This window comes from Lemur catta, chromosome 23 (assembly GCF_020740605.2).
Source record: "Lemur catta isolate mLemCat1 chromosome 23, mLemCat1.pri, whole genome shotgun sequence".
In the NCBI taxonomy this organism is placed as follows: Eukaryota; Metazoa; Chordata; class Mammalia; order Primates; family Lemuridae; genus Lemur; species Lemur catta.
This window is the reverse complement of record NC_059150.1, coordinates 9,970,852-9,996,211: the sequence shown is the minus strand read 5'-3', so window position 1 is coordinate 9,996,211 and position 25,360 is coordinate 9,970,852. Positions and strand designations below refer to the sequence as shown.

The 25,360-nt window shown below is 47.9% G+C and overlaps 2 protein-coding genes and 1 long non-coding RNA gene across 4 annotated transcripts in view; 1 reads left to right on the top strand and 2 right to left on the bottom strand.

Moving 5' to 3' along the window:
* The window catches only part of KCNH1 (potassium voltage-gated channel subfamily H member 1), a 289,657-nt gene extending 286,156 nt beyond the window's left edge, over nt 1-3,501 (top strand). For both annotated transcript variants that reach the window (XM_045536431.1, XM_045536430.1), the window contains exon 11: nt 2,504-3,501. In XM_045536431.1, the coding sequence (XP_045392387.1) occupies nt 2,504-3,361 (858 nt within the window). In that variant the 3' untranslated portion in view covers nt 3,362-3,501. The remainder of the gene's footprint in view (nt 1-2,503) is intronic.
* On the bottom strand, nt 1,314-5,442 carry LOC123627055. Its single transcript, XR_006731110.1, has 3 exons — nt 5,425-5,442; nt 4,670-4,772; nt 1,314-3,366 (listed from the first exon to the last, which is right to left on the bottom strand). It is a non-coding gene; the product is annotated as an uncharacterized LOC123627055 (long non-coding RNA).
* Nucleotides 5,443-13,643: 8,201 nt separating this feature from the next.
* The window catches only part of HHAT (hedgehog acyltransferase), a 232,370-nt gene continuing 220,653 nt past the window's right edge, over nt 13,644-25,360 (bottom strand). The window contains exon 12 of the mRNA XM_045536059.1: nt 13,644-13,853. Within this exon, the coding sequence (XP_045392015.1) occupies nt 13,762-13,853 (92 nt within the window). The 3' untranslated portion in view covers nt 13,644-13,761. The remainder of the gene's footprint in view (nt 13,854-25,360) is intronic.

The following is a 25,360-nucleotide window of genomic DNA, read 5'->3' as shown; positions in this document are numbered from 1 at the left end:
ATTTCATTTAGTTCTGCTCTGATCTTTATTTCCTTCTGCTAGCTTTGGGTTTGGTTTTGTGTTTTTCTAGTTCCTTGAGATGCAATGTTAGGTTGTTAGTTTGTGATCTATTCTTTTGATGTAGGCATTTAATGCTATAAACCTCCCTCTTAACACTGCTTTTTCTGTATCCCAGAAATTTTGGTATATTGTTAGCATTTTCATTTGTTTTAAAAAACTTTTTAGTTTGTTTTAATTTTGTCATTGACTGAAAGATTGTGCAGCAGCATGTTACTTGATTTCTATGTATTGTTTCGAGAGTTCCTCTTGATGTTGATTTCTAGTTTTATTCTGATGTGCTGAGAAAATACTTGACATGTTTTTTTTTAGACAGAGTCTCACCCCATTGTCTAGGCTACAGTGCCTTGACATCAGCCTAGCTTACAGCAACCTCAAACTCCTGGGCTCAAGCAATCCTTCTGCCTCAGCCTCCTTGAGTAGCTGGGACTACAGGCATGTACCACCATGCCCACCTAATTTTTTCTATATATTTTTTCAGTTGTCCAGCTAATTTCTATTTTTGGTAGAGACAGGGTCACGCTCTTACACAAGCTAGTCTTGAACTCCTGAGCTCAAACGATCCAGCTACAGTGTTTGGATTACAGGTGTGAGCCACTGTGCTGGCCTTGACATGATTTTTTAAAATTTATTGAGACTTGTTTTGTGTCCTAACATATACAATCTATCTTGTAGAATGTTCCATGGTTGTTCAGTACAATATTTTGTAAATGTGTTAGGAGTTGATATGTAAACTTTAAAAGATACAATGTGACTTGCAAAGTACTGTGGGTAGCCCTCAGGGAGCTTTCAGGGGAGATAAGCTGGTGTCTTGTGCAGGAATTGTTGCTTATAAGGAATAAAACCCATTCAGACTAGATCAAGTAAAAATGGGGGATACTGTGAGGAATCAGACAGCCTGCAAGAACAGCAGTGAGTTCTGAAGGCCTTCATCTCTTTTGGGTACACTCACATTCCCATCCATTTTCCCTCCTCCCATTCTTCTGGCCTCTCTTCCTTTTTTGGATTCCTTCTCTCCATCCCACCTCTCTTCCCTTTGAGTGGGGAGGAAAGAATTGGCATCTCTACTACAAATGGATACAAGATAGAGAGTACTTAGGGCTGTTAGAGTTTGGAGGTGAGAGGATAACTTAGAGTGCAATGGAATCAGGAAAGACTTTCGGGAGGAGGCGGCACTTTTTGAGCCATGCCTTGGTGTGAGGAGGGTTTGGACGCCCAGTGGAGAGCAGGAGCCATTCCCAGAACAGAGCACAGGGAGGTGGAAGACTGCCAGTCATGCAACTCAGAGCATTAGGAGAATGGGTGAAAAGAGTCCTGATGGTTCCACTTAACCATAGCCCTGATGCCTTTAGTTGGGTTTCTCCAGCCCTCTTCAGAGTGGACAGGTTCTCTTGAGTCACGTGGTTTGGAGCTGCAGGCTGGACCACAAGGACAGATGGGGTATTGCTGAGGAGGGACCCAGGGGGAGGCAGGGTTATAAAGTCCCAGCTCACAAGGGGAAGGGACAGGAGTAAGGCTGTGCAGTGGAGGTCAGAGAGCCACATATTGGGACCCAGGTAACATGGCTTGAAGATTTAATCACCCACAGACCTGTTAGTGACAGGAGTTTTGACCAAGAAGTTAGATTACAGGTGTGGGCTCCAGTCTGCCAGTAATTTACAACCTGCTGACCACTAGCATCCATTAAATGCAGTAATTAAATGTTTGTTAGGCTCGTCCATGTTGGGTACTATAAAATTACCATTTTGTTGGTCATATCTGAGAACCTACTGAGTGGTGCTATCAGAGTGCAGGGGAGTGCCGCAGGGTAAGTTATGTATCATCTACATTTGGGGCCCTCAACAGGGTGAGGACAGCAGGATCCACTTCCATCAACAGTGGGCCAGTGCTTTCACGTTTGTGTTAGCCTTACCCTAAGTCTGAAAAGTAGAGATTCTTCCCCTATTTTAAGGAGGAAGCTGAGATTCGGAAATTTAAGGTGTGTGTCTAAGGCTATATGGTTAATGGTGTGGGCTGGGACTTAAACTTGCCAAAGTCCATGCTCCTGGAATGCCACCATGTGTGCCTCCCCAAGACTTAGGTTCTGGGTTGGTCTGGGCTGCTCACAGGGGGCACAAGGTTTTCCAGATGGAGATGATGCTGGCGCAGGGGAGAGCCCTGTAATCTGTGGCCAATGCTGGACTCCAGAGCCAAATTCATGAGGCTGTTTGGCTCTCTGTCCTCTGCATGAAGGATTGTCATCAATGGATACCATCTAATGGATCTAAGGTTTTGATGGGTTGAGTACATAGAAAATGAAAGTGATAAGAAAGTCAGGCCTGAGAAAAGCCTCCTGAGGCCTTGCAGGCTGTGAGTCCCAGACCCTTAGTGGGCGGGAAGGAGAGAGCTGTGACTGGTAGAGGGGCTGAGTGTGGCTAACACAGCGTGTCATTCTTTCTCACTCCAGATCGTGTTCCGGAAGATCAGCGACGTGAAACGGGAAGAGGAGGAGCGCATGAAACGGAAGAACGAAGCCCCCCTGATCTTGCCCCCAGATCACCCTGTCCGGCGACTCTTCCAGCGCTTCCGACAGCAGAAAGAGGCCAGGCTGGCGGCAGAGCGCGGGGGCCGGGACCTGGATGACCTCGACGTGGAGAAGGGCAATGTCCTCACGGAGCATGGCTCGGCCAACCACAGCCTCGTGAAGGCCAGCGTGGTCACGGTCCGCGAGAGCCCTGCCACACCCGTGTCCTTCCAGGCGGCCTCCACCTCCGGGGTGCCGGACCACGCCAGGCTGCACGCGCCAGGGTCCGAGTGCCTGGGCCCCAAGGGAGGCGGGGGCGACTGTGCCAAGCGCAAAGGCTGGGCCCGCTTCAAAGATGCTTGCGGGAAGGGCGAGGACTGGAACAAGGTGTCCAAGGCTGAGTCGATGGAGACCCTCCCTGAGAGGACGAAGGCGTCCGGCGAGGCCACGCTGAAGAAGACAGACTCGTGCGACAGCGGCATCACCAAGAGCGACTTGCGCCTGGACAACGTGGGCGAGGCCCGGAGCCCCCAGGACCGCAGCCCCGTCCTGGCCGAGGTCAAGCACTCCTTCTACCCCATCCCCGAGCAGACGCTGCAGGCCACCGTGCTGGAGGTGAGGCACGAGCTGAAGGAGGACATCAAGGCCCTGAACGCCAAAATGACCACTATCGAGAAACAGCTCTCGGAGATACTCAGGATATTAACTTCCAGAAGGTCCTCTCAGTCTCCGCAGGAGCTGTTTGAAATATCGAGGCCTCAGTCCCCAGATTCAGAGAGAGACATTTTTGGAGCGAGCTGAGAGGTCTGTTGGGGGAGAAAAAAAAAAAAAAGTCAAAGGCAAAAACCTCCAGCCCTACCCTCACTACCACCCCCACGTGACCAACAACTCTCAGATAGGCTTTTCCCGACAGAAAATCAAAACGGGGCCAGTGGCTTAGGCTCGCTCGCTATCTGGAAAAGAGACAGGAAAAGCCGCGTGCCCCTGCCCTGCAAGATGGCAGCTGCGTCTGAACCGTCTTTGCACAATTTTGGAAGAAGGGGCATGCTGCTTAAAGGGTATTTTCCTTCATTTTTAATTTTTTACTACCATATTTGTACCGGAACCGAGCAGCAGCCATTGGGGGATTGGTGGGGAGTTGCCACAAACCCCTTGTGTACATACCATGCTGGGCTCCTTTGCCATGACCCCCGCCCCCCAAGACTTCAGTGGGCCAGGGGCTTCCCAGCAGCCCCCGTCCTTGTACAGCCCCTGTCTGCCATCAGCTGTATTTTCCTAGAGTCGTCATTTGGGACAAGGGGAACTTGAAGGACAGGAGGGTAGGGCCCGTCAATTTTCTGTCTCTAGTGGTTAAGGCCCAAAAGCATCAGTGGGTGCTGTGGGTGCCTTCCATGGATGCTTAGAGCCAAGAATCCTCAGGTCTCCTTGCCCCAAAGAGGCAAGGGTCAGAGCTGGAGAGACACCCTGGGGATCCAGGGATGCCCTGTCGTGTGGTCCAAGCCTGCTCCTCGGCGAAAGCCGACAAAAAGGGCTCTGGGGGTCCCAGCTGAGCCTCCAGCCCTGTTCCATGCCACTGCCTCACACACAGGCTCCTTTGCTTCTGTTCCTTCCTGACCTCTCCCCCAGTGTCCCCGTGGCATTCCTCAGGGTACGGAGTGTCGGCAGGAAGGGTCAAGAGCCCGGAGTTGCTTTATTAACAAAGTAGACACATGTGACCTCAGAAAAATGATTGTAGCAAGTGCTTTGTTTATATTTTGATTCCCATCAGGATTGCCCTTTGGAAGTTTGTATTTTGTCCACTGCATGGGGTCATTAGAGGATACTTGGGAGCCATGCTCGGGCCTTAGTTTAAAAGCCAACCTTCCTGTTTCCTACTTAAAGGCAGTAGGACTTCAAGAGGAAGCAGGTAAAGACTGCAGGGCCATGGCTGTACTTTCTTCAGGAGCTGGAAAGAGAATGAAGCAGGGGTTCAGCTGTCTGGGTAAGCCGATGGAGAGAGGGGGCCCTGGAGAAGGAAGGCGCTCAGAGCAAGGGTCACCGAGCTACCTCTGAGCCATCCAAGTCCATACGCCATGATGGGTGGGGACACAACCACTGCCTCATAGTCACCTGGGTCAGGTTACTTGTCTGCTGGGGCTTCTCTCAGAGGCGTCTAAGAAAGCAAAGAGGAGAGGTCTGTTCCAAGCACGATGGAGCCAGCCCAGGTTATGCCCTAGAAAAACACTGACAAGCGAGGTTAGAAGTTCAGCTCAGAGAGTGGAATTAGGAGCACAGGCGACAGCATGGACTCCTCCAGGACACTGACCTTTGCCTGCATCACGTGGTGACCCCCTTCCCCTGCACTTCTGCCCTACCAAAGATAGCCAGCATTGTGAAAGCCTCGCGTCCGAGTGTCCCCTGCCCAGCTCAGCAGCCATGGCAAGGCCCGGGACTTGGCTCACAGGGGTGGCATAGACAGCTCCAGGGAGAGGCAAGAAGGGCCTGGGAGGCCAAGGGGAGAGTCCCGCCCTGGACACCCTGCCCACACAGATGCAACTTCTCCCATGAGGCTTACGGGGCTGGCCCAGGCTAGGACATGGTTGGATTTAGCCTCAGATGGCAGTACAGAAGAGGCAGTGGTAACTGTCTGTGACTCGGGATAGAGCTATGGGGCCTTCAGCCTCTTTACCTTGAGATGCTGCCAACTAGTCCTTGGGGAAGAGGCTGTAAAATAATCTGCAATGCCATCTGCCAGCTGCCCCCTAAGGTTCTGGTTTCCCATTCCTTAAATGTGCTCCTTAACCTGCTTCGAAAGTTTAGGACCCACCACTTTAGAGGCAGGCAGGGCCCCCAGTCACCCGACATCCCGTTGCAGAAGCACTCACCCCTGGAGACTGCGTTGCCGCCGGGCTCTCTGGGGACTTGATGACAGGCTCCTGTCCAGCATCTGGCCGTGGTGGAGAGACCCTGCTGCTTCCCGCCAGCTCTGAGGGGCAAAGATGCTGGGGAGGCTTTGAAGTCCAGACGTGAGGCGGAGGGAGGTAAAGCTCCAGGCATGCGCTGCTGGATCAGTGCAAGTCGGGCTAAGGACTGGAAGCCCAGATCCTGCGATGGGAATCTGTTCATCTCAGGGTCGCAGGGCCCCCAACGTGTGCTCCTGTGGCTAACAGTGAGCACCCCGAGTGTGGCTACGCAGGCTTTCATTCTTCTCCATTTAAGGATTATAGGGATTTTTTTTTTTTTTTTTTTTGCTACAATGGTTTTCCCGAAAAAACATTTTTTAAGTGAGCCAAGTCTTTTTCTTTTCATGATGTGCTTGGCTGCAGGCTGCTTTGTGCTAACCACCTATCCTTGCTAGCACACTACTCCGGGTTCCCAAGCAAAGGCCGTGAGCCTCAGATACTACTGACCTGAACCTTCCAGTATAAACCGTTATCTGGTGGCTGAAGAGAGATTAGGGGAACAAAAAGTTACTAGGTTCAGACAGAACATTTAGACTTTAAAAAAAATTATGCTGAGACATAGATTTGCCTGGGACACTTTCTCCTTTTTGAGGGGACAGGGCATGATGAGTTGCAGCGTTGTCCATTAAGTGCTGGTTACTTGTTTTCTGCTAAACTCTTCACTTTGCGTGTTGTGCTTAGGGAAGCTCCACGTCCCAGAGAGTATCCTGACAGGCTGCTTTGAAGTGGGGCTGCTTGCTGAACATGCTCTCCTCTGCTCATGGAGGTGCAGGGCTAAGAGTTGACTAACAAATAAGATGGTCAACGAGATGCTAGGTTTGGTCTTGGTGAAGGGAGCTGACTCCAGCAATGGGTGTTGCCATCCCCTATACCTAACAAAGGGCTCCGCCACTGGGCATTACACAATAGCTAAAGCAGGAGAGGGAGGCAGTCATTGGATTAAGCTCTGGTCTAGTGCACAATTAATGCAACTCATTAATTGCATTAATGCAAAGCTACATGATGCTAAAGGCTACAACATTAATGTTACAACATGGTCCAAGTGTTGAAAAAGCTGTGCCCATTTCAGCAGCCTTCTAGCAAACTTCTGAAAGTTCATTTCTTGCTTTAAGTTCTTGTTATCTAATTCCTGGGGCCTGTCGTACCCTCAACCTCTTAGATCCTATGTGCTGCTGTTGTCCAGACATCAGCCCCTCTCCTGGAATCCTCCTCTGTCAAAAGTGGAGATAGGTGGGCAAGCGGTGAAAATACACTCGTCCCCCACCACCCCAAGCAGTACAGCATGCTTCTTCTCCAAATCCTTAGGTGGAAGGTGAAAGTATTAAACCAACTGTCAAACTTTTGTTCATGCCCACGTGGGGACTCTACGAATGCTTTAGGAGTACTTGGTGGAGGAAGATCTTGTTTCCCCTTGTCGCACTAACCACTGTATCACGTGTACACTCTGGGAAATTTCAGGAGCCCTGGTGGAGAGAGAAGTTGCTGATGTGCATTTCATTAATCGAGTGTACAGTGTTTTGCAATACAGACGTTTAGCCTTAAGACCCTTGAATGGAACTCCAGCAGTGATGGAGCTACCAATGCCCCGTCCTCTCTCTTCACCCAGTGTTGCTTACCAAGGAGGCTTACTGGGGGCACACTTGAGCCCCTAGACAGCCTCGCCTCTGTTGCCGAATCATTGCTCCATATACTGCCTTCTCACTTGCTTCAATAAAAATTTAAAAAATTACCTTCACCAGCTCCTGTGCCCTCCACCTGGAGGAGACTTCACTGGCCTCTCAGCACTAACTGCAAACATCAGAGAAAGCACCATTTTCTCACCAAAGGTGTTCCTGTTGATAAGTTTTAACTTCCACCCCTGACAATTCAGAAGAATCAATGTGAATTTGTCTCTGCAGCTTAAATTAGTTTCAAATGAAACTTCATTCTCATGTGAGCATATCAGACTTATTCTGGAACCTCTAGAACTGGACTTAAATACCCTGCAGGTGCCCGACCAGCAGGTGCCCTCCCTGCCATTAAACTTTTCTTAGAGCCACTGTCTCTCTGTGACTTCTGAGTCATCCAATGGATCCATTAGTTGTTCAAGGAGAAGTTCACAGATCTTATATCAGGATATGAACTGACTTATGTTAAGAAGGATGCAACCCCCCCTTAATGAATGTATTCTGTTAAGACACTGTATTTGTGCATCAGCTGGAGACTGTCCACATCTGACATTTCACAGACCCCACAAGGACACTTCTACTCATGAGCAGTTCATCATTCTGGGGCTTCTCCTTTTATTAACACTCTTTCCATTGAGTCTGCCAAATCCTTTATTGGGTTTTTTTCCTTTGCATCTGTCACTTTGTCCAAATGAGCATGAATAAACAAAAGTGCAAATGGGCTGATACTATTTTTGTGGTCAGCTGAGGATGCTGCCAGGAACTCTGCTGTATGTCTGTGGCTTGGGAATGTCAAGAGGAACGTGCGGGCTCCTCCATTGATGATATTTCCTTTCTCAACATTTTTAAACAAGCACAAATGATATTTGTAAAAACAAATTAATTTTATTTATTATGGTAATAAACTATTTTATACATGATACTGGTTTTTGCCTTTCCTTACATAATTTTAAGTCAATGAAGTGGTGTTCCAATATGACAGGATGATATTTTCTATTCCTTTTCAAGAGTTTGGGAAGCTCCAATTTGGAAAGCACTTGTCTCTGTGGTTTTTGACAACATAAAATTCTGGATATGAAGACATGGGGCTACATGATCTTAAAGTAGAGCTCCATCTGCATTACAAGTACACAGAGATTGCCTTCAAAATGTGGCATCACTGGACAATTGTATGACACATTGAATTGAGACGTATCTGAAGCTGACCTCCCACTTAGAAGTGAACATTTTTCCCCATAAATTGAGGGGATATAAGTGGAGTTTTGCTACATGGATACATTGCATAGCTGTGAGGTCTGGGCTTTCCATGTAACTATCACCTGAATGGTGTATATTGTACCCACTAAGTAATTTCTTACCCCTCACCAACCCCCTCACCAACCCCCTCACCTACCTCCTGAGTCTCCAATGTCTATCATTCCCTCTGTCTATGCGTACACAGTATTTAGCTCCCACTTGAGTACATACAGTATTTGACTTTCTGTTTGAGTTATTTCACTTAATAGCCTCCAGTTCCATCCATGTTGCTGCAAAACACATGATTTCATTCTATTTTTGTGGCTGAATAATACTCCAGTGTACATATACACCACATTTTCTTTATCCAGTCATCCATTGGTAGACACTTAGGTTGATTCCATATCTTTGCTGTTGTGAAGAGGGCTGCAATAAACATATGAGTGCAGGTGTCTTTTGGATATGATTTCTTTTCCTTTGGGTAGATACCCAGTAGCGGGATTGCTGGATCAAAGGGTAGTTCTATTTTTATTTCCTGGAGAAATCTCCACACTGTTTTCCACAGAGGCTGTGCTCATTTACATTCCCACCAATGGCATATAAACGTTTGCTTTTCTCCACATCCTCGCCAACATCTATTTTTTTTTAACTTTTTAACAATAGCCATTCTGACTGTTGTAATATGATGTCTCATTGTGGACTTTATTTGCATTTCTCTGATAGTGATGGTGAGCATTTTTTCATATGCTTATTGATCATTTGTTTGTATGTCTTCTTTTGAAAATGTCCATGTCCTTTACCTAGTTGTTACTGGGATTATTATTTGGGTTTTTTTGTTTAATTCCTTGTAGATTCTGGATATTAGTCCCTTGTTAGATGCATTGTTTGCAAATATTTTCTCCCATTCTGGAGGCTGTCTGTTCCTTCTGTTGATTATCTCTTTTGCTGTGTAGAAGCTTTTTAGTTTAAGTCCCATTTGTCTATTTTTGTTTTTGTTGCTTGTGCTTTTGAGGTCTTAGTCATGAATTCTTTGTCTAGATCAATGTCCAGAAGAGTTTTCCTCAGGTTTTCCTCTAGTATTTTCATGATGTCAGGTCTTACATTTAAGTCTTTAATTTCATCTTGAGTTGATTTTTGCATATAGTGGGAGACAGGGATCCAGTTTCATTCTTCTGCATGTGGCTATCCAATTTTCTCAGCACCATTTATTGACTACAGTGTCCTTTCCCCAGTGTATGTTTTTGTCAACTTTGTCAGCAATCAGTTGGCTGTAGGTACATGGCTTTATTTCTGGGTTCTCTATTCTGTTTGGAAGTGATCCTTTTCATTTTGAACAATTTGGACTAAAACTTGTATAAAATATATTAATGCTTCCTGCCTTTTAAAACACAGTATGAAGAACATAACTGAATCTTTGGGGAATGATTCAGTATCAACATGAGTTTTGATCTGTGCATTATTTCACTGATGGTCTCAAAAACTAATAAAGGACTACTTGCCCCTAATCTAAATACACTGGCATGGTTTCAGTTCTGCTATTATTTTAATAAGGTATTGCTTCTTGCTCATGGCAAGACTCCACGATACTGCCAACCTGAGTTCTTATTAAATATCTCGTGGACTACATTTCAAACGAGGCTTTTCTCTTTCTACAGGCAGTATAACTTAATTTGGCGATGAGGAATCTGTGTTCTACAAGCCTCTGCTCCATCTCATAGGGTCACAGTAGTATTTTTTTTATTTATTTATTTATTTATTTTTTTTTTTTTTGAGACAGAGTCTCACTTTGTTGCCCGGGCTAGAGTGAGTGCCGTGGCATCAGCCTAGCTCACAGCAACCTCAAACTCCTGGGCTTAAGCGATCCTACTGCCTCAGCCTCCCGAGTAGCTGGGACTACAGGCATGCGCCACCATGCCCGGCTAATTTTTTTTTTGTATATATATTTTTAGTTGGCCAGATAATTTCTTTCTATTTTTAGTAGAGACGGGGTCTCACTCTTGCTCAGGCTGGTCTCGAACTCCTGACCTTGAGCGATCCACCCGCCTCGGCCTCCCAGAGCTAGGATTACAGGCGTGAGCCACCGCGCCCGGCCCACAGTAGTATTTTTAATGATGTCCCCCCTTCTCATTTTCAACTACATTGCAGAAAAGCACAATAAAAATAACTTAAGGGTGATAGTGTTTAAAATTCCAAATGGTAGATGTTGATTTCAAAAGTGTCACCCTCTAAAGCTCTCGCTGAACATTACATTCTTTAGACATCCTCAAGGGTGGAAAATAATCTCTTTGTGAATATGGTTTTTATAATTAGTCAAAAAGACTAGTAGTAATACAGACCTAGCTAATAAATACTACATTTTGGGTGCCAAATGAAGTTCAACTACTTTAAAAAGAGATTTTTTTTGTATATTTTAAAATAAAACAATTTCACAGAGGAAAGGCCTCAGAGAGGCTTTCTCAAAATGCACTGAGAAGGTCTGTACGGTCAAGACAATTTGGCTTATTTTGTTGGCCACATGAAGGGAAGAAACCCTACTGTATAGATACATTCTGGCACATCTGCTAAAAAAACAAACTCATATGGTTAATTTCTTATATTCAGTCAACAGCTATATTAAGCAAAGGGAAGAGTCTCAATTTCTCTAAGGTGACCCCCCCATTGCTATTCTCTCAATATGTAGATTATACAATTATGTGTATAATTGATAGATTTTTCTTCTCTAGGCCTATAGTCTTTAGTAGAACAAAATGTTGTCTGCTGTCACTTCAAACAAGTTAATCTGAAGAAATAATACTTTTAACTCTTCTTATGTGGTCTCAGGAATTAGTCAAAATGATTGAGGCTTACGTGTCCTTCAGATGCCTTGCTTCCTTCCTTGGTTATCATCTCGGCGACTGTGCTTGGAGCTCTTGGTCTTGACCACAGAGCCAGGTTGGGATCAGAGGCTTCTGGGGCTGGAAGTGACCTTGGGGCCTTGTCTAGTCTTTTCCCAACATCGTGGCTGAAGTTGCTCAGGGCTGATGACATATCCAGTTGTCCTCGGCTGAACTGCTCTGTGTGCCCAGGCGTTTCATTTAGAGCAACTCCAAGATGTCAGTTCATGTGCATGGAGAGAGAAGCATTATCATTTTCATATTACAGCTGAGTAGGAAGAGGTCAAAGAACAATGGTCCTGGATAATCCACATATTGGTTAGACCTTAAATACAGAGGTAAACACAGTAATCATTTATTCCTTCCTGAGAACCATTCTGAATCATCTAATAGTTTCAAAGAGGCTGGGCATGTTGGCTCACGTCTGTAATCACGGCACTTTGGGAGGCCAAGGCAGGAGGATCACTTGAGGCCAGGAGTTTGAGACCAGCCCTGGGTAACAGCAAGACCCCATCTCTATAAATAAATAAAAAACTAAGCAGGCATGGTAGCGTGAGGATTGCTTGAGCTCAAGAATTTAAAGTTACAGTGAGCTATGATGATGCTACTGCACTCTATCCTGGGCTACAGAGTGAGACCCTGTCTCAAAAAAAAATATACAGTTTAACAGAAATTCAGAAATACTTTCAAATATATCCACTGACTCTTCCAATATAGTTTAATAAATGACTACGCCTATCTGTTTTTATATAAATGGTGTCTTTGGAAGAGCTCAAAATCTTTTGCATTATTTATACATGCAGATATATTAGACACACTTCCTTATGACAATTTTATACTCGTTTTTTTTCTTGGCAAGCCCTTTCCTTCCAAGTAAACTTCATCCACACTCTCCCTGGCTGGCCACAGATCACGTTAGTCCACAAGGTTTTACGGGATTCATTTGGGCACTGACTCCTCCCCGCCAGTCTCACTCCCTCCTTAAAACTTCTCAGCACCCTGGAATCACCTGTACCACGTCTCTCCCTCCTTCATCAAACCAACTGCTGAGGCTGCTGCTGCTCAGGTCTACCCGCCCCCTCTGACCTTTTCAGCCAACGTGTCATGTGCCCGCCCCAGGTCATCGACATCTGGCCCCTCCATCTCTCTTCCAAGCAGAGCAGCTAGGAAGGAAAAGAAACTCAACAAAATGACTGGTCCTGCACTCCAGGAGTTTAAATCTCATGGAGCTGATAATCACAGCCCAGGCACAAGGGCCATATCATGTTATAAGTATGAGACAGCACTAGGTCCAAGTGAACTTTTCACTCAACAATTCACATGCCCGAGATAAGTTCTCCCATAATCGGATGCACTTTGGATTTGAATTTTAAAGCTTCTTCAGTGCCCACCACAAAATCCAAAGCCAAACAGAAGCATTCTGAATTATCTACCACTTGGGGCCATTGGTGGGCTATCCAGTGTCTTTCTAGAGTGAATAATCAAGTCATATAAATGTATTCAGATTTTAAACATGTCCTGAAAAATATTCAAAATAACTCTACAAAAATGTAAATTATCTATGTACAGAAAAGGCTGCATTTGAATCCAAACAAAACAACATAGACCACTGAGCATGAACCACTGAATAGAATGATGACTTTTGGGACTTACGTGGAGAGGGTAGACAAGGCCCCAGGAAGCCGTCCTTATCTTCAGGACTTGCCTGATAGCATCTTTCTGTGGATACCCTATTCTGTGGCTTTTAAATTCTGATTCTTTATTGTGAAACAACTGTCAGGTAGAGGAACCACCACGTTCTCTGCAGATCTCAGGAACAAGCAGCCACACGTAGATCAGCCTGATGAAGTTCAAATCACAGGACTCCCCAGGTACAGACTCCTCGGAACGCCAGACGGCTGCTTCTGACTTCTTTGACTAGGTAACGAGAAACAGAGTAGAGGCTTTGTCTCCTTCCCGCAGAGGAGCTGAAGTATGAAGCTCAGAGCCTAGTGTTGGTTCTAGAGACCACATTGAAGGACATGAAGAAGGGGGTCTCTTAAATAAATGTCAAAGTATTTCAGAAATTCTGCCCAGTAGATGACAGGCCTATCACTATTCAGGATTTCTGTGCCTCAATCAAGGAATGTCCATTATATTTCATTCCCGGTAAAGGAGAAAAGAACCCGAAGTTCCATGGAACCAGGTTCTAGACCAAAATGTCACCATGTTTAGCTGGGCAAGGCGGTCTACCGCCCTGGACCCCAGCTTGCTCAGCAGGAGAATGATGGGTTGGGGTAGAAGATCTGTAAGGCTCCAAAGTTAGAAGATCATCTGGTTGTAAATTTTCTATGAGAGCTCAAGCTTCCAGCCCGAGCGAGGTAACTTCAACAGAAGATGAGCAGATCTTGATCTCTTGGAGATTATGTTGGAGTGGGAGGTCAAGGTGAAGCACCATTTTGCCTTGGAGGCCAGCAGCGAGGGCTGGCCTGAGCCTAACGGCATCAGTCCCTGGTGTAAGTCTGGGCCCAGGCAATGCCCACATGCGAGTAGCAGTACAAGAATCCCAGGACAGAGAGGGTCACCCACGGCCAGCCTGTAGAGGGAGGACAGAGATGGAAGAGCCATTAGAAATGTCAGGGACAGGACCTCCAACAGGAGCAAACTGCTCCCTTTTGGAGAAGGCAACCTGAGAAACAAAACGGGACTTGGTTTACACAGTAAGACACACGCTTGTTGGAAAGTCAGCCGTAACTGGAACGCCAGCAAGTTGTGTCCTACATTCCCATCCAGGTCGGCATACGATGAGGGGTACACTATCGCAAACGTAAGCCGCGCTTACAGACAGGGCAAACTTTTAAGGAATACACGTGTAGAGGACTAAAGCAGTTAATAATCAAAAGAGAAAAAAAAAGTCCGTGAGTCCCAGAATAAATCTGAGCATTATATCACATGGAGTGCCATTTGAAAGCACACAGAAGAAGGAGACTAAATTAAATATTTGCTTTCAAAACGCAAAGCTTTTAGCGATTCCTTCTACAAATACTTGTCTTAGAATATCTGATGTTCTTTTCTTTCTCCTTTTTTTAAATTAACAGCCCTTTCTATCAAGCATTTGTTACTTAACGATCTTCACATCTTTGATATATTTCACTTAAACATTTACTGGGGGCTTTGGAGAACCAGAAACGCTGGGGAAGATGCCAGATGTCAAAATAGAAAGACCCAGTCCTGTGTCAGAGGTGCTCCCACTCCAGCTAGGGAAACACACACCCCAGTCGGATTCATGACACACGTAGTAAGTGCCAGGTAACGGGGTATACAGAGCACACTGAAACTGAGCCATGTGGGCTAAAGCAAGAGTGTGTCGGATGGAAAGGGACAGGGACAAGTTACCAGAGAGACCACCTAAAGTGTGAACACCACAGGCCATTCAAGGAACAGGGATTGTGTGACATAGCTGCTGCACAGGGACAGGGACAGAGTGGGCGTGCAGGGGTAGGAGTAGGAAGGAGACTGCGGGCAGCCCCTGAGGGTTAGCGTAACTCTGGCAGGCTCTCTTCTTGCTGTGTGCACCACTGGCTGCCATTGTTATTATACAGCTATAATACATTACTGTAGCACAGTGGTTAAGTGTGCAGGCTTTAAGTGGGATGAGGCTCGAGTTCAAATTCCAGCTCTGCTACTTGCCAGCTGTGTAACCTTGAGCACGTTAACAAAATTTAACATAAAACTCAGGACAGAGCAGCTTACTTAATATTATTCTTAGACAGAGTGAAATGACGTAATGACTTGCATACAGCAGGCACTAAAAAAAGGGAGTAACAATGGTGGAGACAGGGCCTGGAGAATTTGCTCCACCAAGATGAGAGTGACCACAGGGAAGTCACGCCCTGGTCTTCCTTGCTCCTTAGACTGGCTCGCCACATGCACTCACACAGGCCCTGCAGTCAAGAGGCGAGTGCAGCAGAGGACCCCGGCAGTCTAGCTGCGGGACCAGCCCCGCGCCCACCTCCTGTCTGCTAGTCAGCCGGTGTGTTTGTTTCCTGTGGCTTCCATAACAAGTTACCAAACTTAGTGGCTTCAAACAATAGAAATGTGTTCTCTCACAGTTCTGGAGGCCAGAAGTCCAAAATCAAGGTGTCAGCAGGCTCACCCTCCCTCTGAAGGCTCTAGGTACGTATCCCTCCCTTGCCTCTTGCAGCTCCTGGCATCCCTTGGCTCGTGGCAGCATCACTCCAATCGCTGCCTCCATTTTCACGTTGCCTTCGTCCTTTTGTTTCTCCGTGTCCTCTCTTCCTCTTATTGAGGACACCAGCTACTGGATTTAGAAGCCCATCCTCATCCAGGGTGATTTCCTCTCAAGATCCTTAACATCCCTACATCTGCAAAGACCCTGCAAAGACTTCCAACTTAAGTCACACTCTGAGCTTCCAGGTACACGTGAATTTTGCAGGGAATGCTATTCAGCCCAGGGCAGCCAGGGACTTTAACTTTCCCCGAGCTTCAGGATAGACCCATCCTGCCTGGCAGCCCTCAGACCTCTCACCGCCTTGGCTCAGACACAGATGCCGGGGGCTGGTCAACACCTGCTCCTCAGTGGGCTCAGGGGGCAGGATGAGGGGAGGGGGCTTCAGGCACAGGAAGCCTCCTAGACTTCAGCTGTGCTTGGGGCGAGGTATCAGTGGTGTTTGGTAAACACAGGGCCCAGAGGCTGCCTGCAGAGGTGGGCGAATGGGGAGGTTTCATCTACACAAAGCTGGGCCTGGGGCATTGCACAGCTGTGCTTGGCACCACAGCTATCAAAGGACATCCTTTGAAAGCTGCCACCCAGCAACAGACCTGTAAGGAGAAAGGTCCCCAATACTGCCCAGAGGTAAGGCATACATACATGTTTAGTGTGGGCCACAGCGAGGCCCTGAAAATTTTCCTTCCTTTTACTGTGTACACCATCCGGAGAGGCAGCTAGATAGCAGTTAGGAGACTTATAATCCTGACTGTCCTGTGAGAACCTACCAGGGTCTCAGTTTCCCCATTCCAATAGGAGCCCGGAATAATTTTTTAAATGAGCATACGAATAAAAGAAGATCACAGATTTGGTAGTGTTTTATAAAAAGTGTTTCAGAAATGCAAAGGATTAATACAAGGTCACCTGAGAGCTCTATTACATATGCACAGCTCACTAGACTTTGTAATACACACATGTTCCCACAGACAGCAGTCCCAGAGTGAACCAGGTGGCTGCCAGGGACCCCTTATCCTTTCCCAACCTCAGGAGTAAGACTCTTGATGACAAGGAACAGATTCTACAAGTCACCTTTCAACACTACTCAACCAACACTTTGTGAGCACTTGCTCTATGCCTGGCCCTGCCCTAGACGCTGACATCAGCCTCTTGTTGGTGACCTGTAGGCACAATCTCTTTGACAGTGACAGCTACTAAGCAAGCACTAATGTGGCCCCAGGGGGTGAGGGTGGGCTTGGCTTGGGGCAGAGCCTCCCCTTTATCAGGACTCAGATGAGGACAGAATCGTAAAAGTGGAAGTTAGCTTCATACCTGGACCTAATAAGACCTAAATCGGCGATCAGTTTTTAACAGATCACAGGTAGGCAGCAACACAGATATTATGAACAGGTTGCTAGCAAGTCAGACAATAGTTGCAGAGATTGGGTAATATAGTTAATAGGACATTATTTGACAGATACAGCTAAACACAGAAGTAGGATGTATAGCATAATAGATTCAATTAAGAGGACCAAGGTAGGTGGCACAGTAGGTGGAGTTAATAGGATGTAGGTGGTTGTATCGTGACATTGTTAATAGGATATCAGTGAGTTGTATAATAACTGCAGCGAATGAGAAACAGGTAGGACACAGAGGGAAATGGCTGGAGTGAAGTGAAAGTGAGCACTGTAATTTCACTTGAGGTTATTATAGCTGGGCAATTCTCTGAGCAATTACATCCATCTGGAAGAAGGTCAGAGGCCAGGATACCGAAGGAAAAGATGATCAGCACACAGGGCCGTGAAAAGTCAAAGGATATTTTTTTCTGGAAAGTGAAGGGATAAGAAACAGGTCTCGTAAAAAACTCTGTTTAAAAGGTAAACGTTGTGAAATGGTGCAGCCATCGTGGAAAACAGTATGGAGGTTCCTCCAAAAATTAAACACAGAATTACTACATACCTACCCAAGAGAACAGAAAGGACTAGAAGAGATATTTGTACACACGTTCATAGAATTTTTCACAACAGTCAAAATGTGTAAGCAACTCCAGTGTCCGTGACAGATAAATAGATGTTAGATACATACAATAGACTATCACCAGCCTTAAGAAGGAAATTCTGACACATGCTACAACCTAGATGAACCCTGAAGACATCATGTACAATGAAATAAGCCAGACACAAAAGAACATTACATGGTTCTACGTATATGAAATATCTAGAGCAATCAAACTCATAAAGACAGAAAATAGAATGGTTGTCAGGGGCTGGGAGGAGGGGGAAATGGGAAGTTAGTATTGAATGTGTATAACGTTTCAGTTTTAGACAATGAGAAAAGTTCCAGAGATGGATGGTGGTGATTGTGTAACAATGTGAATGTATTTAATGCCACCTAAAAATGGTTAAAATGGTAAATTTTATGTTATATATAATTACCAACAAAAAAAATGCTGAATTAAAGAAGCCCCTGGCAAAATAACACATACTGCATTATTTTATTTACACGAAATGCAAACTAATTTATAGTTACCAAAAGCCTATCGGTGGTTGTGGGGGGAGGGCTGGGGGCGGGGGGCTGAGGAAGGGAGGGACTGCAAAGGACACGAGGCATCTTTTGGGATGATGATGTTCTGCATCTTGATTGCAGAAACGGTTTCAAGGGTGTACACAATTGGTAAAATTCATCCCATTGTATACCTTGAATAAATGCATTTGATTGTGTATTACTTTATTTTTCAATGAAGTTGGCATTAAAAAATGTTCAAGGTAACAGTGGGACATCAGCAAATCACAGACTTGCAGCACTGGGCTACACATGCCCCGAGGTGGCAGGAAAACAGAATTCATTTTTTAAATGATGATGGGTCTTCGGTCCTTCATCTTGCTAAGGGCAGGGGGACGTGCTGTGAACACTGAGCTCCCCTGGTCATGTCGTCTTCCACGGAGGCCTCCGGGCAGCAGGACGACCAGAGCAGCCCGTTTTAACCATGCAGCAGGGAGGCTGCTGCAGCTGAATCAGCACAAATCCCTGTCTCAAGGAAGAAATCAATCCTTCCTAATGGGAGGGAGGTTAATTGAGTTGCTGAATCGTGTATGAGCTATCAATTACCCCATCAAAGGCCCACGTGGCTGTCACGCTGGGCAGCACTCCCGAGGCTGTGGCCGCCATCTTGTCTCCAGCAGGGCTCTTTCCAAGGCCACGTCCTGCTGTTAGCCATTTTGAGGAGGAAATGGTTGATGACCAACACGTGAACAAATGGGCAGGGCGCCTTCTTCCGGCCCTACCTCTCAGCCACCCAGCACCACAGTCTCTGTCCGCACGCGAATAGTTCACAAAGAGTATGCCATCTACTCCACGGTTTACAAGGAATGCACAATCTCGGTTAATTCTCACAACACTCTAAGGTAATTACCATTTTCATTTTAAGAGGGAGAAATTGATGCTCATGGAGATAAATAACTTGTCATAGAACAGCAGATTCTTGAACTGTGGTTTAAATCCAATACTAGTTGTCTTGCTTAAAAAGCCACATTGCCTCGAAAAGGCCCAGAGTTCACACCCCAAACCTAGGGCATCAGGTTGAATCCTATCAGAAGAACAGCCTGAAACATGTCAGTCTGTCCGTTAGTTTTTTAATCTACCATTATCTACTACTTATCTACCATTAACACTGACTTAGCTTCCTCCCTCCTTTCGCCCAGACAAGTTTTCTAGCCAGAGCCTCCGGCGTCCTATGGCCTGCTGTCCCTCCAACTGGTCCACTGCTGAGTCATCGCCCTGCTGGTTCACAGTTCCCCTGAGGGTTGAAGAACATGATGACCCTCCCAGCGTGGCTCTTCAGTCCCTATAGACAGACTTACAGACTCACTTTCTGGTCCCATGGAACAATGTCACCCAGTGACTCAAAGCCATTGTAAGAAAGGGGAAAGAAGAGCTTCCCTTACTCCTGAGCGCCACCAGGCTACAAAGGAAACAAAGTTCACCTCCTGAGATAAACTCTCCTTGCTTGAAGCCTAAGTCTGCACATGGGAAGGATGTACTGTGACTATTAAACGTCACCAACCATCCATGTCCCTGGGGGGATGCATGTGCATATGTAAGTCATCCTGGTGAAGACGAGTGTGAGGCTGGTGAATCTTGACCTACACAGAGGAAACGCTAACGGGCTGGCCAAGAGAAGGGAAACAGAATGAAGAGGTGGTTCTAGGAGACGCTGCAGAAGAGGGATTCGTGGGACTTGGTGACTGATGGATCTGCGGCCCAAAGACGATGTTCTCTCTCACTGACCCTGAGAACGGGCTCAGAGTGTGGCTCCAGGCTGACGTTCAGCCGGTGCCCATCGAAGAGACCAGACCCAGTGTTAAAAGGCTGATCTGCTACCCTGCTAGTTAGTAAGAGCCACAGTGCCAGCCTCTCCCCCATAACTTGTCTTCCGATACAACAAAAGGGGTAACACCTGGTTCTGCAGAGGCCTCAAGGACCTGCTCCTGCACTTGGCCACCATCCCTTGGATCTGTGTCTATGCCTTACCACTTGTTAGATATTTTGACTATCACCCCCCGCATCTTATGCATACACTGTTATGCCTTGGTGGCATTTTCTACTTTGAGGTCACCAGAGGACAAGTGTTTCTTTCCTTATAGAACTAGCTCATACACCAGGCCCCGGTCCTAGGGTCGCAGCTCAGGACCTGACCACTGCCCCTACCTTGGTGCTTTCTGTACCCCCCCACCAGCCTCACCACCATCATTTCATTAACTGTTCCGAGCGACTCTATGCACTGCTGCCTTCGTTAAAAGAGCTGGCTCCTGACAGCACTTTACACTTAACCATGTCCAGATTTGATAGCGGGGAATGATACAGTGCCTCGGTAGCTTTATTTAAATCTTATTTACTCCAGGAGTTGCAGTCTGGAGCTACCGCAGAGCCATTCATCAAATGGTCGTGAGCCTGCAGACCTTCCTCTAGAGCTAAATTTAGAGTTTTAATCTTAATAAAGCTGTAGGGCAGCAGCCTTTTCCCGTCAGAGGGCGGCCACCTTATCGAAGGATACACAGTGAGAGCAAAGCCGCCCAGGCTAAGCCTGCAAACTGCTGGGTCTAGTTCCAACACACGCGGATACGGACGGACGTTCTGAACAACAGGCTCTTGCTACTTTGCGGTTCTAATAACAACTTTTTACCTTCACATCATTTGTAAACCTGGAACTCAAACTCAGGTTTTCAGGCCCCCAGCGTTTTTCACAAAATGCTCACCTGTCTCTTTCACATCTGCTCATGAGAAAGGACTAGATAGTTCTGGTCTGTTCAAAATTGAAGCAGGAAATCCTAGAACAGTGAGTCCGCACGGGAATCACCTGGAGGACATGTCAAAACAGACTGCAGGGCCACACCCCACAGTTCCTGATGCAGGAGGTCCGGGGTAGGCCTGAGAATCTGTGTTTCTAGCAAGTTCCCAGGTGACGTGGGTGCTGCTGCTCCCAGAACCACACTTTGGGAACTGCTGTTCTGGGGGAACTCTGCAGAAAGCTGAGGGAGGGGCTTTCTACCAATGGAGCTGAACAGAGTCATAGACAGATTGGGCTCTGCCGTGCACGGAGCAGCGGAGACAGACATTTACTTAGCGTCACGGGTTGCCAGGTACGTGGCTGGGCACATTCCACGTTCTCACAACCACCCTATCAGGTAGGTAGTAAGTATCAGCTCCATTTCATAGAGGTGGAAACTAAGGCTCAGAGAAGCAAAGTAACTTTCTCAAGGTCTAAAAGCTAATTGGTCACCAAAGCACACTTAGAACTCAGGGCTGCGTAACTCCAAAGTGTGCTTGGCTGCCTAAGCTCAGAAAGCAGTGACTCGCCTCAGGCCACGTGGCAGAAAGGCTCAAACCAGGGCTCCCGCCGCCTGGCCAGGTCTCTCAGCCTCCAAATCTCATCTCACCCCCTCATTCTGGGCGCCCAAAGGAACAGGGAGGAGGAAGCAGCAGGCTGGTTTTTCCAGACCTCGGCCATCACTAATTCACTCGGTCACCCCATCTCCTGGAGTCTCCGTTTCTTGATCTTTGCAGTGGGGACAGAGACAGCATCGATGAGCACATTTATAGCCTTTGTCTTGGTTAGCGCCTAATTTAGACTGTGGGCATCGACGAGCATGTTCCCAGCGCCTGGATGATCCTTCCTTAAAACTGTCAAAGCCAGAATGATTTGGCCCCTGCCGTGGGCTGAGCCACCACAGGGGACTTAAGCAGGAGTGGCTGGGACCACCCCCAGCAGGCTTCCTGCCCACCCGAGCCAGGGTCGCCTGCGAGGTGCCGTGCGCACGTTCCAGCAGCACAAACAGCGGCGTTTAATAAATCACGTTGTTCACAGTCAATTTCACATCCTGATGAAGCCAGCCTCTGCCGCATTTTTCATCCTCGCAGACTCCCGACACAAGCCCGCGGGCGAGCGCTCGCTGGGGCACTCACCGCCATGCAGTCAAATCATTTCACGTGAAATTGAGGAAGCGGGAAGAACAAGCCAGAGCCACTTTTTCTTACTCTGACAGCACGAGCGGAAGGCGGTGCTGGGAAAACACATATTTTCTCTTTCCAGGGTCGGCCAACTGGGTGGGGGACCCGGTTCCCAGAAAAATCGTTCCCTGCCGTGGGTGCCACAGCTCCAACTCCAGCCACCGGGGCCAGGGCTGTGCAGGGGGAACACGCTTCCCAGCTGTTTCTCTTCCTTAACTCGTGTTTTTAATCCAGCCTAATTAGGACTGTTGTTCATTGCTAATTCATGACCACACCGTGTAACACAGCGGATGCTGCCTGGCAAACGAGCTAGTGAGAGTGGCTTTCCTGAAACAAAGGGACGGCACACGGTGAATCGAGCCCCCGCTGGACAGCTCTGACAACCGCCCGCCCACACCCGTCTTTAGGAAGCACCTACTGTGTGCTTAGCGTTTGGTCAGGCAGCCTCCATTCCCGTCACAGGCGCAGTCTGCATCTGCGTTTGAGGCCTCATGAGACCGTGCCACCGAAGGCCAAGAGCACACTCTAGGGCCACTGCGCTCCTTACCTGCACCTTCGTTTCCGTTCCACAGCTCTGTGATCCAAACGTGCAGAGGACTAGAGGCTCAGGGAGAACACAGATGGCAGACGCAGGATTCTCAAACACTGGGCAGGCTGGGATGGTGGGTGGACACCAATAGGTTGAAACTGAACAGATCAGAACAGCTGAACTTAGTAGGTTTTGTCTTCTAGTCCAACTACACAAACATGGAATGGCAGAGGGCTGGAGTGGTGGGTGGGTCTGGTGATGTTCACCTGGAAATACAAGGACTCTGCAGAAGAGAAAGTGGTGGCTGCAAATACCTAAAAAGTCTGCCCCACGAGGAGGGAGGTGAAGATGTCTGAGCACCATCATGGCTAGGGCTGGCAGGAGGGAGGAGACACCAGGGACACTTTGGTGGCTGATGCCCTCAGATGCTGAAGCAGGACTGAGCTTCCTGTTGGGGAGCCGGGCATGGCAGGGGCAGGATGGCATGTGAGCTGCGACACAGCAGAGGAGATTGTGCCCCTGGATGGGAGGGAGGACCATGTCACTGGGACCAGAGCGTGCACGGCACAACACTCAACGGATAAACAAAGGAGAGACTGAAGAAACACAGACATGGGTTGCAACTTCGGAGCACTCATTTGTAAGACTTCTAAATCCCTACTTTAAGTAATTAAAAATAGGAGTTATGGCAAAACCCCTGAACAAGAAACCACACCTGTGTGTACACCCAGCCTCCATTTTCCAAGCTCATGGGATGTGAAGTCAATTACCGGAAGTGACCATAGTGTAGACATCTACACTTGTGGGTGTGCTTGGCCCCCAACACCTGGACTTAGCAAAGGCCGGCAGGGCAGGAATGCCCCCTCCACGCAGCCCCCTTCCTGCCACGACCAAATGGAAATGTCAGAAAGAGCTGGAAAGGAAGGAAAAGAAAGCAATGCCTAAACTATGTGAACATCTGAAAAGGTGAAGTCAGCAAATGTGTCTGACATGTTCTTTTCTGAAAGCAGTTGTTAGATTAAAGGGCTCCAAATTACTTGAATTTCTGAGCAGAGAACACAACGATAAAGCCAAGCTCCCAGTGGCAGCGACAGCAGCAGCAGCTCCTCCCGGAGCTCTGCGAAGTGACAGTGGGCTCGGAATGCCAGACGCTGCTCGGGAAGAGGAAGAAAATGTTCCTGCCTGTCAAAGATGGCTTTGTTCTCACCTCGCTGCTCCCACTTACTGTGTCTGCAGAAGTTTATTTTGCTCATCAACTTGCTGAGGAGTGGGGCCAGTCTGAAAGCCGGAGGATCTGTGCAGCAAGAGCGTTTCTGTGCACCATCTCCCAGTGGCTGCTCCTCTTAGTCCAGGACTGGGGCTGGGCTGTCCAGAGCCACCCCCACTCCGTCCCCTGCTCCTCCTGCCTGGACAAAGGCAGGCTGGCTTTGCATGTGGTGCAGCTGGTGCAGCTGCTTCATCTTGAAGGAGACTGAGCCCATAGGTTTGGTCTTACCGGTGCTCACTTTAACCACCGCCCCCCCCCGCCCCTGAGCTACCTTCCTTTCACCTTCCTCAAAAGGAACTCGACAGACAAAAGTACAGAACAGTCCTCAGATTAGTTCAGAAAAATGTGGCTCCAACACTTACAAATGATATTTGGAAAAGGCATCTTGCAGTTTGGGAGGCTGAGGCAGGAGGATCGCTTGAGGCCAAGAGTTCGAGGCCACAGAGACCTAGGATCTGTTTGTGCCACTGCACTCCAGCCTGGGCGACGGAGCGAGACCCTGTCTCTAACAACAAAGAAAGACCTCTCATCTCCTATGTCCTGGTGTAAGGAATAGGTAAGCAGGGGTAAGAAGAGCATCCAAGCTCAGGGAATGTCATAGCAGTGGCACTGTCCACATCTCCCCTTCCAGCCAGCCGGCTAGAGAGGAAGCAGCTTGCTCATCCCTCAGAAGCACAGAGCGTCTAGGTGGTCCTGAGCAGACGGAGGAGGCAGCACCGGGATGGAGCAGCTGGAGTGTCAGGGGGCCACGGTCCCCTCTCTGCTAAAGAAGCATCAGGGCTGCCAGGGATGCATCAGGGGCTCTGATGTCACCGTTCAGGGCAGGGAAAAGGGACACAGAAGACCCCAGAGAGCCCTCCCACGAAACCCACACACACCCTGGAGACAAAGGGCTCTGCTGATGGCGGGTGGAGAGGACACAGAGCTGCCTCCCACCCAGCTGCTCTTCCCAGAGTGACCCACTTCCCCTGCAAGAGAGCAAGGCTAGGGAGCCGCATGGGAGCACAGGACAAGCACGGCTGCCTGGGCAGTAGCCAGGGTCACTGCTGCTGTCATCTCAGGCCACATGGGAAGCAGGGGGCTCATGAGGGTCATGTGCGCTCAGCCCGAGAGTAAGAGAAACCACGTGTAGAGGACTGCAGACTCCGCTGAGGCCAACCGATTCCAGGCAGCACGTTATGTTTTACAAGTGACACTGTCACACAGAAGCCACTTCCCGGAGGTCCAGACGGACTCCACCATGTGGACACAAAGATAAATCAAAAATTTAGCACAGAAAAAGGCCACGAAGTCACGTGGAAAGGAGACTGGACCTCACCTCTGTCAATCCAGAAGACAGCACTGGGGCCGACAGCTCCGACGGGGCATTACAGGTGGCAGATTTTGGCTACTGCCCCGAGGAACCCACAGCACTTAGAGCCTCCCGGTAAGAAGGGGCACCCTGGGCTCCACCATGCATTCAGGGGGCTCAGGCAGCTGTTAGGAAGGTGTCCACTGCAGACGTCTGCCTCGGATGGGAGGCGGGGCCAGATGACCCCTCCAAAGTCCCTTCTAAGAGGTTCCAGTTCTAGAAAA